This window comes from Oncorhynchus clarkii, chromosome 10, assembly GCF_045791955.1.
Source record: "Oncorhynchus clarkii lewisi isolate Uvic-CL-2024 chromosome 10, UVic_Ocla_1.0, whole genome shotgun sequence".
In the NCBI taxonomy this organism is placed as follows: domain Eukaryota; kingdom Metazoa; phylum Chordata; class Actinopteri; order Salmoniformes; family Salmonidae; genus Oncorhynchus; species Oncorhynchus clarkii.
Window position 1 is genome coordinate 69,064,582 of NC_092156.1, and position 15,721 is coordinate 69,080,302.

The 15,721-nt window shown below is 44.8% G+C and overlaps 1 protein-coding gene across 14 annotated transcripts in view; it reads left to right on the forward strand.

Moving 5' to 3' along the window:
• The first annotated feature begins 1 nt into the window (after position 1).
• Positions 2–15,721, forward strand: part of LOC139419068 (lymphoid enhancer-binding factor 1-like) — a 58,561-nt gene continuing 42,841 nt past the window's right edge. For 13 of the 14 annotated variants that reach the window (XM_071168970.1, XM_071168981.1, XM_071168976.1 and 10 more), the window contains exons 1-3: positions 11–958; positions 3,016–3,082; positions 4,588–4,715. In XM_071168970.1, coding sequence (XP_071025071.1) covers positions 758–958; positions 3,016–3,082; positions 4,588–4,715 — 396 coding nt within the window. In that variant the 5' untranslated portion in view covers positions 11–757. Of the gene's footprint in view, positions 959–3,015; positions 3,083–4,587; positions 4,716–15,721 lie in introns of all 14 variants that reach the window. The other variant, XM_071168972.1, reaches the window with a different exon arrangement.

A 15,721-nucleotide genomic window follows, 5' to 3' on the forward strand; every position in this document is an offset into this window, starting at 1 on the left:
GAGAGAAGAGACAGAGGACGGGGAAGGAGAGCTACATTTCTTACGGAGCGGTGCTCCAGTTTGGAAGTCGGTCCTCAGCGTATCGGTTTATAACGCACTCCTCGATCTTTTGTATAGTTTATTACTTTTGATTTAGCCGTTATTCAGTTCAAGTATGTATGTTCATTCTAATAGGGATAGATGCGCAGTATTGTTTAAGTGGGGGAAATAAATAGTGTTCTACTTGTGGCAAACAGGCAGCACGAGATTCAGAGACGCTTTTTTTAAATTATATTTTTCCTTTTTTTTTCCTACGAAAGGACTGCAACTCTCACAGGACCCCAGAACGAGGAAATATAAGCAGAAGTTTTTTTCTACATGCACTTTGACCGTTAGCGGAGCTCCCGGGTGTGTGCCCTCCTCTGCCAAATCTAACGGCACATCTGACTCTCGTGATGAGGTTTTGACTTCTGACATTTTAAAGAGCCGAACTGGCGAGTGCCGCGGGTTGAGCGTGCACTACACGCCCGCTTTTGACGATAACATCTTCAATTTCGGATATTTAGAATTTGAATCATTGTAAGAATCCATAATATTTCGAAAAACAACGAGAAAAAAGGATCTCCTGTTAATTTAGCTAAAACAAAAAACGTGATCGCACGCAGTTTCCTCCAGGGTACAACACTTCAAGCCGCTTCAAGGAACATTTTTGGTTTCCTTTTGGGGATTTCGATAGTTCCTCCAATTTGGACAGTGCGAGTACTTCGACTGAATCAAAATGCCACAACTAGCAGGTGGTGGTGGTGGCGGGGACCCTGAGCTTTGTGCCACCGACGAAATGATTCCGTTCAAGGATGAGGGAGACCAAGAACAAATATTCGCAGAACTCAGTCACTCAGAGGAAGACGAGGGAGACTTGGCAGATATCAAGTCATCTTTAGTAAATGAGTCAGAGACGAGTCCAAACAGCAATCATGATGTAAGTATTTCCTCTCTTGTACTTAAGTCCAGTGTTACATGTTGCCAAGCCTTTATATAGGCTAGCCTAAATAAATGTCCATCAAATTTCTAACGAAAACATATTCATTCAAGGTCACCTGTCCCTAAATAATAGCCCCCATTTCAGGGGAGTCAGTTGGACATTTTATGAAAGTTAATAAAAGCTGAAAAGCTGATAAAATGACTGGATATTTGCCCAAACTGTGTTTGGTTTTGTCATAATTAAGAAGGTGATGTACAGCCTAATATTATATGTGTGTAATATGACTATTTTAGTCTGTAAATAGTAGCCATGTTCTGTTTGTAATCAGTTGTAAACAGAGGCTCATAAATAAATCTGCTGCACGTGGCTGCAGAGCTTTTCAAAACATTGTTGACGAATTATACCAAAGGTCAAAACATACAGAACAATTTAACGTGAGATAATATTTTTATACAATTCAGAGAACTGTTGTACAGTTTTTACGAGGTTATTTGATATTTTAAATTAAATATTGCACAGTAGGTGATGAATTCGTGAATAGATTCTGAATAATTTTGTTAGGCCTATTACAATATTCAATTAGCCCTATTGAATTATTATTATTATAGTTATTATTATTATTATTATTATTAGTGGTAATATTATTAGTATAACAATAATTGTCTTGATAAAAAAAAGGTACTGCCTTACTTATAATTATTACAGTAACAATATCAATATCGCTATGGGTTAGGTAATTTAATTAAACAATGTTTCACCAGGTCGGATAATGTAAACTATGAATAATATAACATATGAAAGTGTTTTTGGATCAAATTCCTATTTGATATAAAATAAATGTTTTTTTTTTGTTCAAAGGGAAATCCAGATGAAATGATCTTCGAAGGAAAACCACACCTGACAAAATGTAGCACCTCTATATTACAGTGACACTCATGTTCCCAATGTGAAATAAGGCCAACACATTTCTGCGTGTTTTGTGGAGATTATGGCCATTTCATGGAGAGACAGCACATTGTTAAAGGACGGAATTAAATTGGGGGGGATTAATGGAAATGTTTAGTTTTGATATAGATCGTATTCATATTTGAAATATGAAAGAAATGTCACTGCCACAATACAGGTTTGAAGGTAATGCTGGTAGCTATTTTGTTCACATTGCTTATGTATTTAAATCATCTGTCATTCCTTTATCTCAATCATGTATCTAATGCATTTATCAGAGCTGTAACAAGAGTAGCTTACATCGTTTTAGACCTCGTGACTGTCACGTCCCTCCTCAGTGCAGTGAGTTTCATATTCAATAGTAAGTTTAACTTTGTGCCTGAATATATCTTTTTTTTATCTGGGCTAGGCAGCTGTTACTAAGTCTCTAGCTCTGGACGCTGTATGTATTCAAATGTAAACCTAGCGCAATTAGCTGTTGCCATTTGTCATTATCCAATGTTAATGGAATTAGGGTACCTACTGACTCTGGGCCGAGCTCATATAGTTACAGCTGTCACAGACGCAAATACGACGGAGGTTGAATGTTAATTGAGAATCCAGTGAAGTTCCGTGACTCTGCTGGAAGCCAGCCCCAGGGAAGTGAACTCCAAAAGGAGGTCTTTCTACGCGTTCCCATTCGAGGAGGGAGGGGGAAAGGAGATGCATGTGGAGGGGTTCACGGTATTTTGGAAAAGCAGTCGACTACACCGTAAACATCATCCCCTCTTCTCTATTTTCGCAGTTATTTTGTGTAGAGCACGTTAGTATTGGAAAGCATCATATGCTACCGTGATGCATTTGATTTTGAATTTGGTTGGAGCTTCGATTAAATTGGTTGGTGAAAATGAAAGCAGACTGATGCAAGTTAATTTGTAAGCTCCTTAAGGACATAAAGCTTAATTAAGTGGCTCGTTGAGGGGTTGATACAGACCGCTCCGTCAACCCTTCTCGCCTCAATGTGTATGTGTTCCGAGGGACAAGCTGAAAGCACAGGCCATAGCAGCGTGTGTGTGTTGGTGATTTTTTTACGAATTTAATCACCTAATTTCTGTCTCCGTCTCTCACAGGGAACTAGACAATCCCAAATATCCCAAGACTCATATCATGAAAAACACAGAGACCATCACGACGATGGTAAGTGACACACATCACATTAAATATTATCCTGTCAGTTATCAGCATGTTGTAGAGATCTGCACTTATATATGGGTCACATTGAGCCAAGATAACGGTACAATATTACAATCAGTTTCTGGAGGCTTGATTATTGAAAGATTTTATTTGTATTTTTAAAGGGAAGAAAGATGGTAGACTTAATTTTCTGTTCAGCACCGATCAGTCACACTATGGTCCCTTTTCTTATCTGACCCCAGTTCATTCTGATGCAGAGATGATATGTGAATTGATTCTAGTCAGGACATGTACAAACTGAATGGGGAAAAGTGTTCTATATGCAAGTCTTTTGTGGTCCGTAGGACATGTTATTATTTATGCAGAGAATTGTTGAATAATCCCAATGGCTGCGGCCCCTGGCCTGGTCATCAGAAAGATGCAATACCGATGCATTTCAATTGTTAAGTTGACATGAATAAAAACCTGTGAAGATAGGCAGTGACTTAAGCATGTGGCTCTCTGATACTAGTAGTGAATAACACTTAATATTCTCCTTGGTTAATTTTGTACACACACACTCTGTCGCCGTATCTCTCTCTTTGTCTCTCCGTCTCTGTGTGTTTTGTCCTGTGCAACATGTTGCTGCTGTGCGACAGCACCAGACTCATTTAATGTCTTTATTTGGTCCAGGCTGTATTCTGACCCCAGATAGAGCTGCGGGTCATGATAGGAGCTCTGTTCTGTTAAGAGTGGCTCTTCTTTGTTCCCCCAGCAGCCCTGAATAGGACCCCCTCAAACCAAACACCCCCTTTCCCCACAACAAGCCCATGTTGCTATCAATCTACCAGACACACACACCACCCCCTCTCCCCAGAAAGCGACAACCGACGGCCACCAAATAGTTTGTCGCGAGTTTCTATTCAGGCAGGGGGACGGACCCGAACAAATGCTCTCTCTTTAGGTCAGAGGCGTGGGGAACAGTAGGGGCGTCTCTTGTTTTGACACAGTCTGTATGTTCCTCCTAATTGACGCTAATTGGCACGGAGGGACGCCATTGTTACTCTGTATTCGCCCTCCTCTCCCCTTTCTCTAAGACATGAGAGACAAAAGACTGGTGAAACGGAGGGTGCTGGGTCACAGCGGTCGACAGCGATATCATTACGCCATCAAGAGGCATGCGTGGAGCGATGATGCGATAGTCATAGTGACAGATGAACCCAGTGTTGTTAGAGACTGTAACTTGGCAATGACTATTCACATGTAACTGTATTAGTAGGCTATAAACTCCAGGAGATTTTCCCAATGACTCTGAACTGCTGAAGTTACGATGGCGGTGAATATTGCTGTTATGTTACTTGATCAGACTGTTGCTTAGAGATGCTATTCTTTAAAAAGGCCCAAATCCTAATGGAGATGAATGTGCTTGACTCAAGTTCTCTAACAAATCTTCCATTAATGATCGTAAATGTACAATTTTTTACCAAGCCTCAAGTTCACACTTTTCTGTCTCTTGGGCCCGTTTCCAGGGAAACACCTAGACATGTACAACAAAGGTCACCCGTACTCTGGATACCCAGGTTACATCATGATGACTAATATGAACAACGACTCCTACATGAACAACGGCTCCCTGTCGCCGCCCATGCCCAGAACGGTGAGTCTAGTTACACTTTACCTCCATCAATCAATCACTTCCACCAATCTGTCAAGCTAGCTAGCCCAGTTTGTGTCTAGTGCATTTTCACTGCGTCAAGTTTGATTCCATCTTAAATACTTAACCAGGTCTAAACCCCTAAGAAGAGCGTGCTCACCCTGGGGTTTGTTTTCAAGTATACCTGTGTATGGACATTCCCATTCATCTTTTCTACCATCTTTTCAACTCTAGAATGTTCTTTGCCTCTGTTCGACCGCCTTCCTAGTGTGATGTTGCCCGGTTTGTGATAGCTGTATTTAACATGCACCCGGTAATGTTGTGATGGTCTGTCCCCTTGGCAACCACGTGATCTAGTCTCCCCCACATGCCTCTCATACTTTCCAGCAGATTAACGACATTTATATGATGTATTATTTCTCGCGCCTTGTTAACTTAATCAATGTCTGTTTACACATCGACAGTAAGCCCACCGATTACGCTGACGTGGTTGCGGAGGCCTAACGGCAACATCCCATTTGAAGATGGAGTTTGCGGAAATAGCCAGGGTTGCCGTATGTCACCATGCTTATAGTCCCTATAAGATAACAGTATTCATTTCAGGCTGTAGGCCCTGTGGCTGGCTTCCTGTGTCTGTCCCTTTTTGAACATTAGCAGCAAGACAGACGCAAAACGCCAGGGCATGCCAGCAGCTGTCCACCCTAATCCTGTTTGGTGTGTGGGTGTGTGTGTGTGTGTGTGGGGTGGAGTTGTGTGTGGTGAATACACCCAGTCTCGCTATGGCTCGGTGCCTCCCAAAGCCTGTCCCTGCACCCTGCTAGCACATAGACTAGAGGACACAGACATATACGTATTGTTCAAGGACCAAAGACTCTGGCTTATGTCTGCCTGTGTGTCTGAGTTGGTTTCATCATGAAATTCATTTGAAGGGTTGGAAGTCTGTGTAGCGACTGTGTGAACATGGCTGACAATACAAAGTGAATGGTGTTCTGATCCCGTGGCAGCGGTACCCACTTTGCTGTTGTATAGGAGTCCTCTGACCGGAGGTATTTTTCCAGACAATTTTCATCTCCAATATAATTGTTTTGTTTACTTATGGAATGGAGAACTTCTCAAGGACTGAGGGGCTTCCATCCAAACTTCCTTAAATACAGAAATGACTCCTGTGATTTGGCCCCTCCTCTCGCCGCCGGGACCGTTTTAAACACTCATTTCATTCACCGTGGCCGCCGCCCGCTTTTTGATTTGCCAAATTTCCCCGTCTTCAATAAATCGTTAGTCAATTTTATGTACGTTTCTCTCACTTATCCAATCAAATGGATACGGTTGGTGGCGGTGCAGTCATGGGAGTTGGAACACAAGTCTGATGTGAAATGTGTATGTGCTGCCTGACTGTTGATTGGCTGGATGTGAAACGTGTATGTGCTGCGTGGCTGTTGATTGGCTGGATGTGAAATGTGTGTGCTGCCTGGCTGTTGTATCAAGCCTGCCGGCCACCGCAGCCACAGTATCTGCAGGCCTAGGATCAGTTTTCACCCAGATCAAAGGCGCGTTCTCTCCCTTTCTTCCCTCTCTCCATCCCCCTCTACAGTTGAGATTGATTTTCATTGGCCATGGCATTCCTGTGCATGAGGCCCAACTGACAGAGCTGTTCAGAGTTGCTGATTGTCAGCAGATTTTTGGGAGGGAAGCAAGGACCTCTAAGGAGTTGTGCTAGATATTTTAAAGGAGAAGGAATGGATGTTCTTGGTTTGGAGGGTTTGAGTAGATCAGCTGCGCATAGGGTTAGTGTGATGGAATCCCCACGACCAGTAGCACAAATGGAGATTGTCTCTGTGTAGTTGATTCAATAAAGTTCTGTGGAAGGACGAGATGATCTCAGTTGGATGTTAGATATCCCTTCATCTCTGGAGGTGGTTGTCCAGGTTTAGAGTGCAGTTGAGGTCTTTTTTTATTTATTTATTTAATTTAACCAGGCAAGTCAGTTAAGAACAAATTCTTATTTACAATGACAGATTTTTACCTTGTCAGCTCGGGGATTCGATCTAGCAACCTTTCGGTTACTGGCCAAACGCTCTAACCACTAGGCTAGCTGCCGCCCCAGGTCTAAACCTTACATGGTGAAATGAAAATGAATGCCTCATTATTATTATTATTCTGATCTTTATTATAACAGATAAAGTGAGGGTTGTGTCATATTAGGGTTTTCTACTTGCTCATTACATGGTCAGTACAGAGTTTACACTTTGTAGCAGCATTTGTTGGCTCTTGGTTGGTGTGGTTTGTTCCAGAAGAATCCATTGAAAACCCTGCCTGCCACTATTTAGTCTTCCCAGAAGCCTAGTGAAGTAAATACATCTACTATTCTGTGTGTGTGTGTGTGTGTGTGTGTTCTTCGAGTCTTCACATATAGGGTCGTGTGAGGTTTGACTGTTGCATATTGGATTATTTAAAGTGCCTGTGCGTGTGTGATGGCTCATATTTCCAGCTCCCATGGCTAGAGGGCCGGACTGTACAGAACTCTGGGAAGAGACGGGGGATTGTGTTCCCTACTCTGGCCTCTGTTAAGTCTTTGTGAAGACCACGCTCGATGTCTGGATGGGCTGGCAGCTTGGAATCAAGCTCTCACATCTCTCTGGCTAAAATCTAGGACTTATCGAGCTAACACATTCCTGTATGTGCGTTAACTCGACCCCTCTGTTTTCCGACTGTAGAAAGTGCATGTAGAACTTGTGCACTGGAGTCAATGAGAAATGCTATTTGAGTCTTTGTAGCAGATGTATAGCTTCAGGATTACTGTGGTTTAAAAGAATGCTCCTCTTTGGATCCAGTCCTAGTTTAAACTTCTGTCACCTTCTCATCAAACATCTGAATTTGAGGATGACAACTTTTAACTTGGAACCACCAAACCTGTAACGGTGGAAGCCATTTTCACACACGACCTTACTTTAAAACTAGAACTTTGAATCCACTACCTTGTTCCGAGCATAAGTCGAGGATCTCCAAGCACCCAGTCTCCAGCCTGTCAGTGCAGCATTCGGGGAAGATGGAATCGCCATAGCTGATTTTAAGCTGGGCTTTTGGTGTGCAGAGAGCTGAGGGAACCATTCGCTGCCCCTCCCAGGCCATACCTCCCTCCCCCTGTCTTCCCCCTCGGTGGCGGGCCCTTGTGGTGTGTGAGAGCCCGTGGGGGGAGACTGCGGTTCCCCTTTGATGTCAGCGAGAACGTGACGGATCTCCTTGGCGGCGTTGCGCGGCGGTGTGGAATCACTAACCCGGGCTTACCTAACGGGATTTACCGCGCCCTTTTCTCGCTTACATCCCAAATGGAGCCATATTCCCTATATAGTGCTCTACTTTAGACCAGGCCCCATAGGACTAGTCAAAAGTAGCGCACTAATAATAGGGTGCCATTTGAGACATACCCCTCGTCACCTCCAGTGCCATGTGTATCTGTCCTCACGGTCTCAAACCCTGGCCCCATTCAGCACCGATCCCTGTTATGAGAATACCACATTTCCCAGGAGCCTTTCATGTCCACGCGCAGTGTAGTCTGCGGCAACGTGCGTCGCCATGTGTAGTTCTTTACCCACGACTGCGGGTTTGTAAAGCGGTTTGAGGCGCTGAATCGAGCAGAGCATTCTGTTGTGATTTGTGAAGCAGCTGGGATCTATTTGATGTATGAGTCTGCCGCTGGATGTCGTTGCCTAAAATTGGCCTACAAACATATACTATATTATTATATTACTATATTTTGTGACCAAACATGACATTTTGAAAAGAGTCAATTATTTAAAGTTTTTAAAAAACATTTTTGGGGAAGGGGGGGGTTAAATTTAAAGGACCATCAGAGGATCATTGTAGCATTGATGTCATCTGCTATGCAGGTCTGACAAAGAGCAGGGTGTGTGTGTGTGTGTGTGTGTCTGTCTGTCACACTGTGTAGACCTCACAGAAAGCTCCAGCATCCTCACACCCTTTGTGTGATTCTGGGTCTCAGCTCTCTATAAACAGTATCATTGACACGGAGCGTGCGTCAAACTACTGTACTGTATGGTACATGGCGAGGAGGCTGGTCGACACATTTATTCCATATGGCGTTCCCTCCACGGTAATGATTCCATGTGGTTGCAATCCCCTTATCAAAGTCTTTCATCTTGTTAAGTGGAGCTGGGAGGAATTATCCTCTCCCTAAATTGAAACGACTGGTGTTTTTTTTCTTTCTCTCCCTGTAAGATGAGAAGACAAAATAAGTCCAGGCAAGGATGCACCAAGTGTTCACATAATGTGGTGTGAATTTGTGTTACGACGCTGACGCACTGTGGGACTGTGTATGTTGGTCGCTCATTTTTTCACTATATGAACAGTGTGACATGTTTTTTGACTTTATTTTATGAAACTTGTAACAGAGCATTGTGGGAATATGGTAAAACATCTATCGTATCGTTTGTGTGTGTGTGTGTGCATATTTGTGAGTGTTTGTTTTCATGTGCTCTCTCATGCTCTCACCAAAATGAGACTGTCATCATAGCTGAGGACATCACAACACTCTAGCCCCCCTCTCTTCTCCCTCGTTCATCCATCCTACTGAGGGAAAGATAGCCTGTCTCTGCTCCATGGAGCCAGCCAGCCTGCACAGGCGAGGCCGGGCCCAGCCACAGCACCTGCTGAGTGGGGCTTCACAGGGAATACGGAAAGGAGTGGACAGGCGTGTGCTTGAGTTGGGGTGGGTGGGTGGGTGGGGGGAGTGGAAGGTTAGGAGGGTGGGTGGGGGGGGGTGGGTGGGAGTGGAAGGTTAGAGAGGATAGTGGCTTTTTTTTGTTTATGTGTGGCGTCGGTTGTCGTCACTCCAGCTTGTTGTTTTGACTCCCGGGCCCGCGGAAGGGCCCCCGGTGAAAGTCCCTCCACTCCCCAGGCTGCATGGCTCCTATTGAAGCCACTCTGTGGGAGCTCAGTTCAGCACACAGGGACCGGAGCCCGACTCCTAGCCTCCCTCCACCACCTAAACACTGCTGATAAAACTGGCTCCACCACAAAGCCAAGACGCCAAGCTAAACACTGTTGTTTTTCCACATTGACGCGCTTCAACTGGAGATGAATAGGGAGGCTTTTGAAGTGGTGCAGCTGAAACCCTTTTGATGCCATTAGTTTTATTTAGTCCCCAAATAGTTCCTCACTGTTGCAACATTATCATAAAATCATCCATTTTTTAGTTGAGTGAAAACCAGGCCTATATTTGGTGCTTGGTACCATGTAGTTCAGGCAGTAACTGATCGGGACAATGGGAGCTGCAGGGGTGAAACACTGAGTGTAACTCCTCCCAGCGCTCCATACTTAAGAGAGAACCAGCAAACAGCCCTGACTTGTCCTTGTGTGACTTGATCAATAGCCGCTCTGTTACCGTCAAGTTACTCTTGTTTTTTCCCCTCCTTTATATTTTACAGAAGCTCATTATTTCTTTGTGTGTGCTGTGGTGTGTGTGTGTGTGTGTGTGTGTGTGTGTGTGTGTGTGTGTGTGTGTGTGTGTGTGTGTGTGTGTGTATGCTGTGGTGGGTGTGAGAGCTAAAGAGACTCACATGCTCTGTGTGTGTGTGTGTGTGTATCTGACAGCGCTGAAAGATGAATTCTCCTCAGTGTAGAAGGTTGGGTATAGGGCCGGTATAGTTACTGTACAAAGGGGTCTGTGCTGCTCGCCTCGTCACCAGGCTTTATTAACCCAGCTGTTAAATGGGTAGATGGATATAGCACTTTTTCTCCCTTCTTTTTGTTTTTGTTTTTGCTAGCGCACATCGAATGCGTCATTTTTTTCTCCCCTCTTAACTATTCACAACATATACTGTACACATACTGGCTGGAGTGTGAGAGCGACCGAGCGCGTGCGCGCACACACACTGCGGAAGACACATTTCAGTTGAATGCATTCAAAATGCATTCAACTGAGTAGGTATCCCCCTTTCCCTTTCCTTTCTGTTGGAGCTTGCAGAACTAGGGTGGACAGGAGGAGGGGTTTGCTGTCAGTTCATTTTGTGTGGTCTTGGCTATATAAAAACAGATGAAAAACAGCTCTTTGAATGGTCTTTAATTTTTGGGAAACCCATAAAAGTTTGCCGCTCCTTTGATATCGGCCTCGGAATTGAAAACAAATGCAGCATTCTCCCCCCTTCTCATTTCAACTGCCCTATTATGGAGTTGTGAAGAAAAAACATCAGCCGTAGATCTCTTTCTCTCCCTCCTTTTCCATCCCCCCAGTTCCCTTTCCCCTCTCTCCTGCCTTCTTTCTCCTCCTCCCTCTCCCCCACTCCCTCTCTTTTTCCTCCCCCTTGTTTTTGAAGAAACCTACGGGGGGGGGGGGGGGGGATCACTGATGTCAAAGTAAAAACCAAGAGCATTAAGAAAACTGGCAAAATGCAATACAGCTGCAATCCGACATGACGCTGGAAAATAGGTCTGAGGAGTAGAGAGCCTCCCCGTATCCGTATTCCCAGGGTGCACAACTGCTCCCGGCCTCGGCTTTGATCTCTTCAAAGCCTCCTACTAGCTGGAGAGTCTTGGCTGCTGCTCACGCTGGAGTGCCGGAGAAGGGGAGGGAGGGAGGAGGGGTGTATGCATGTCGGAGGGGAAGAGAGGAGAGGGGGGCGGGGGAGGGGGTCGTCTTTTCCTTTCCAGGGCTGAAATCAATCACAGTGCCGAGGCAATTATGTGTAATTCAACAGGGCCAGATTAGTAACTCTGTTACCTGAGTGACTGACTGCGTGTCTGTAATCTCAGAGACTCACTGACTGGCCTTCGCCAGCCAGCCAGGAGAAGTCACCACTGGGTCACGGACAGGGGAGGGAAGGAAGGGGAGCGAGGGAGAGGTACTGAAAAGCAGGCCGCCATGCCGCTGTCCAGCAGAGCAGAAAATCGGGCCACAATGGAGTGATTACACTTGCAGATGTAGCCATATTTATGACTGAGGCGAGCAGAGGGAGAGAGGGAGGGGGAGAGAGGCAGGCAGTGATTGCCATGGAGCTCTAGCTAGCTAGCTCCGTCTCTCTAACGAGCCCTGTTCCCTTTGTGTTGGGGCTCGTGCCTGGTGTTGCCCCCTCACCACGCTGTTCCCTCCGTCCCCCTTCAGTGTCATATCTCTACCCCTCATGCCCGGCGCCTCGGATGGCCCCCAAATGCCAGGCTTGGCCCAGGCTCACACCCCGGGCACCCAATTTGCCGTGGCTGGAGAAGGGGAGCGCGGCTGGAGAGATAGTCTGCATGGCTGCGGGTCACAGAGAGAAGAGGGAAACAGAGTAGAATGGGACTACTGCCTCTCTCTTTCTCTCTCCCCTCTCTTGCTATGGGTCTGGGCCTTACCACTGCTACAGTATGCAACACACACCACACCACGGCACTTAGCAGCAGGTCTTGGGTCCCGGGTCATGTTTTGTGGGGGAACGATGCTGAAATGATGCGAATCTTTGCCTCTCCTGAAGTGATTATGGCCACATGATTCTGATTAGTGTTCTGTAACCACTAGAATTGACAAACATCGCAATATACCAGCCGTCTATTATTGGAACAGATGACCTCATTTAAAGGGAAAGATATTCTCTCTTCCTCATGAAGACCAAAACAGCTCTTTTGTTTAGCTGTGCTCGGCGGAGAGTCACTTGATGCCGGGTGATGAAACCCATAAAGATATCCAGCAAGAGTGTGTTTGTTCATCTGATGAGCTACACTCTGTTCTCCTCTCCTCCTTCCTCTCTCCTCTATTTCCTTTGATCATCATTTTCATCTGGGGCTAGTCTGGTGGTGATGGAAGGGAAGGCTGTTATTTTCTCCTGGGGATACACACAGACACACATTAAGGACATTAGATTTACACTGGTGTTAAGACAAGGGGTGGAGTAGAGCTGGGCCGATATGGACAAAAATCCATATTATGGTAAATCGACTGAATTCTCATGATAAAGACCAATTGAACGATTGCGTGTATAACATTAACGCACACCAAAGTTATTTTTGGGGCATTTATATTACCCTTAACTGCTGTTACTACTACTTTGGATGTTGTAGCTATCGATTGTCCCATTTAACAATCAACCATATTAGCATTTAACACATTTCTCTAGTTGGGCCCTAGAGGTTATTTTTCCTAATGAACGATATCGGCCAAATGTCCACGATAAGTCGTTGGTTTGGTCAGTGTCGATCATTTTCGGTTTGTCGTCCCAGCTCTAGAGTGGGGGTACCAGTGATTATATGATGACGTTGATTGTTTTATAAAGACAAACTGAAATTGTGATTAAATGAAACGGAGTGGATTGACTAGGAACTAAGTGTTGACTAGGAACTAAGTGTTGACAGTCTTGCTATTCTGTATTGAAAATATTGGAAAATACATGTTTTGACTTATAATTATTGATTGGCAATGTGAGACAAGGATTGAGCTCTAAAATTAGAACATTTAAGGGAGCTACAGTGGAAAAAAATGGCTCAGTTGGTGTGGCGTCTGTCTGCCCAATCTACCCACCCCAGTACATAGACCCTCCGTTTCGCTCGGGGAACCAGGTGAGACTTTTCATGTCTCCCGTCAGGGGAGACTTCAGAGGGACGTCCTCGGCTTTGAGCTCCCCGTCATCAAACAATGCATCCAAATATCAAATCGATCCAGAGCCCCAACCTCATCCCCCTCTGCCGCCCGCCACGCACCTATCTTTGAGATGAAAGGGGACGAATAAAGCAAGTGACCCCCCCCCCCCCACCACCTCCTATCCCTCCTCCTCATCCCCCTCTTCCGCCACCAAGAAAAGAGGAATCAAGACGGGCGCCTTGGTGGAGAGAGGGACGCTTCAATTACTATTCAATCCCACTCCACCCTTCATGTGAACCCTATACACAGACAGGGTCTTCTCTCTGTACAGAGATGGACAGCTATAATAATGATGGGATATGACAGGTTCATAGACGTTTCACCGAGATTCTTTGACTTCATAAAAGTCCAAGGCGCACCAAGCCTGGCTTTGGTTAATTCATGCCTCCTATATGGCAGGAGATCTGGATAGAGGTGTGAATGAATGCTAGGCTAGTCGCCCACCGGAGTGTTGCGTTCTCTTTGTGTTCCTGTGTTTTGACTGTATTCAGACCACAGAAGCTTTTGAGCATTGTAATGGTTTAATGCAATTACATACTGAGGTGCTATTCATGAGTCGGTGATCTCTGTTGATCTCACGCTATCTCTCGCCATGCTGGAAGAGAGACACTACGGTTGGCTCATACGAGATAGGCCTTGTAGTGTAAAGAGTGACGATTGGACTGATGGGAACATACCCCCCACTAAGTCTAAAATGAGACTCGGATACACAAAGGAAATACTGTACAAGTCCATTATTTTCAAGAGCCACCGAAAATGGAATTGAATTATAACTGTGTTGTGTTCATTTTGTTGTCATTCTGCATCTATTTCAAGTGTAGTGTCAGCTGAATGAATGGTGCTCTCGAGGCTACATGTGTTGGGCTTGGGCCCATGCAGTTTCTTTCTTTACAATCAGGATTTGAATATATCATGACAATGTAAGACGATTACCATTTCTTAAGGGGTGGTTGAGAGAAAGGTTCGACCGTTGTTAGGGACCATGTTTTAACACGGTCATTGTTTTGGTTTGCCTTACCTCTCTACAAAAGCGTCTCACAAAAGTAACCAAAAGGGGCGGAGCTTTTCTTGGGATTGGGTTGATCCTGGAAAGGCTGGCTGAAGTGCTCCCTCGTGCGCATTGCAAATGGAAACCTATTCCCAATATAGTGCACAAATTTTGACCAAAGCCTCAGGGGCCTTGTTAAAAGGTAATACACTATAAAGAGGATAGGGAGTCATTTAGGACGCGGGCCTAGTCATACATGAGTGGAGAATAGCCATTTGTTCCGAGGGGATTACGCCTTTTAGAATAGCTTTGTTTTCATTCAGATCTGAGGAGACTGGCCGTGTGTGTGCGCGCGCGCGTGTGTGTGTGTGTGTGTGTGTGTGTGTGTGTGTGTTTGTGAGAAGCTGAAAATGTGGGGTTTTAATGACTAATTCCAAGCTGAAAAGCAGGTGTTTAGTGTCTCACCAGTTAATCCTTTAAAAATGAGGAGTTGCACCTAAACAACAGCTGGGCTGCTAGTCGGACCTATTGTACTTCTGTCCTTTACTTTATAAAAGACAAGAATGGTTTGTAACCAGATCCACAATGATGAATGCTTTGGTTTATAGTAACGATGACTGGGCTTACAACACTATATCTTGATACAGGGCTAGAGAGTAAGATATATAGTAGTTTAAAGCCTCTTATGTAGAAACACCCACATTTTTATCAAAACATGCATTTAAAAAAAAATGTTGACTGACTTTGTAGGTTCCCCCTTCATATTTGACGACGAAGCTGAAATGACTCACTATAGGTAATCCTATAGCCTGCTGAAGTCTATTAGCTGCCTAACCAGTGGGAGTAGACAGCTAGGAGGCGTTGGTCTTCAAAAAGCAGAGGTACGCTGAGGTGAAAAGGCCATTGATCATGTGACTATGGGGTCAGAAGTTCGCATGTAAGATCGCTAGGACACAGGCGTCATGGCTCTGGGGAAGAATGGATCCTCTGAGTTGCTATGGTTAAAACAGGAGCAAAATGCTGGTCAGCAAAATTATTTTGAATGTAATATTCATTAATATACAATAGGTGTGCATACAACACATTTTTCTACATTAGTATATGTATGGACATATTTCACTGCCTTTTTAGATTAGTAATATAAATATATATCAGCAGACGTAGAGTTAGCTCACTCTGTTGCTCTGTTGTCATTGAATTTAGATACCTGCCATTGTGCCAGAGTGTTTACTTCCCCAAGGTTGTGTGTGTGTGTGTGTGTGTGTGTGTGTGTGTGTGTGTGTGTGTGTGTGTGTGTGTGTGTGTGTGTGTGTGTGTGTGTGTGTGCGCACGAGTGAAACTAGGTCAGTACACTCCCCAGCTCAAGCGGCACCCATTCAAATCACTCACTACCCT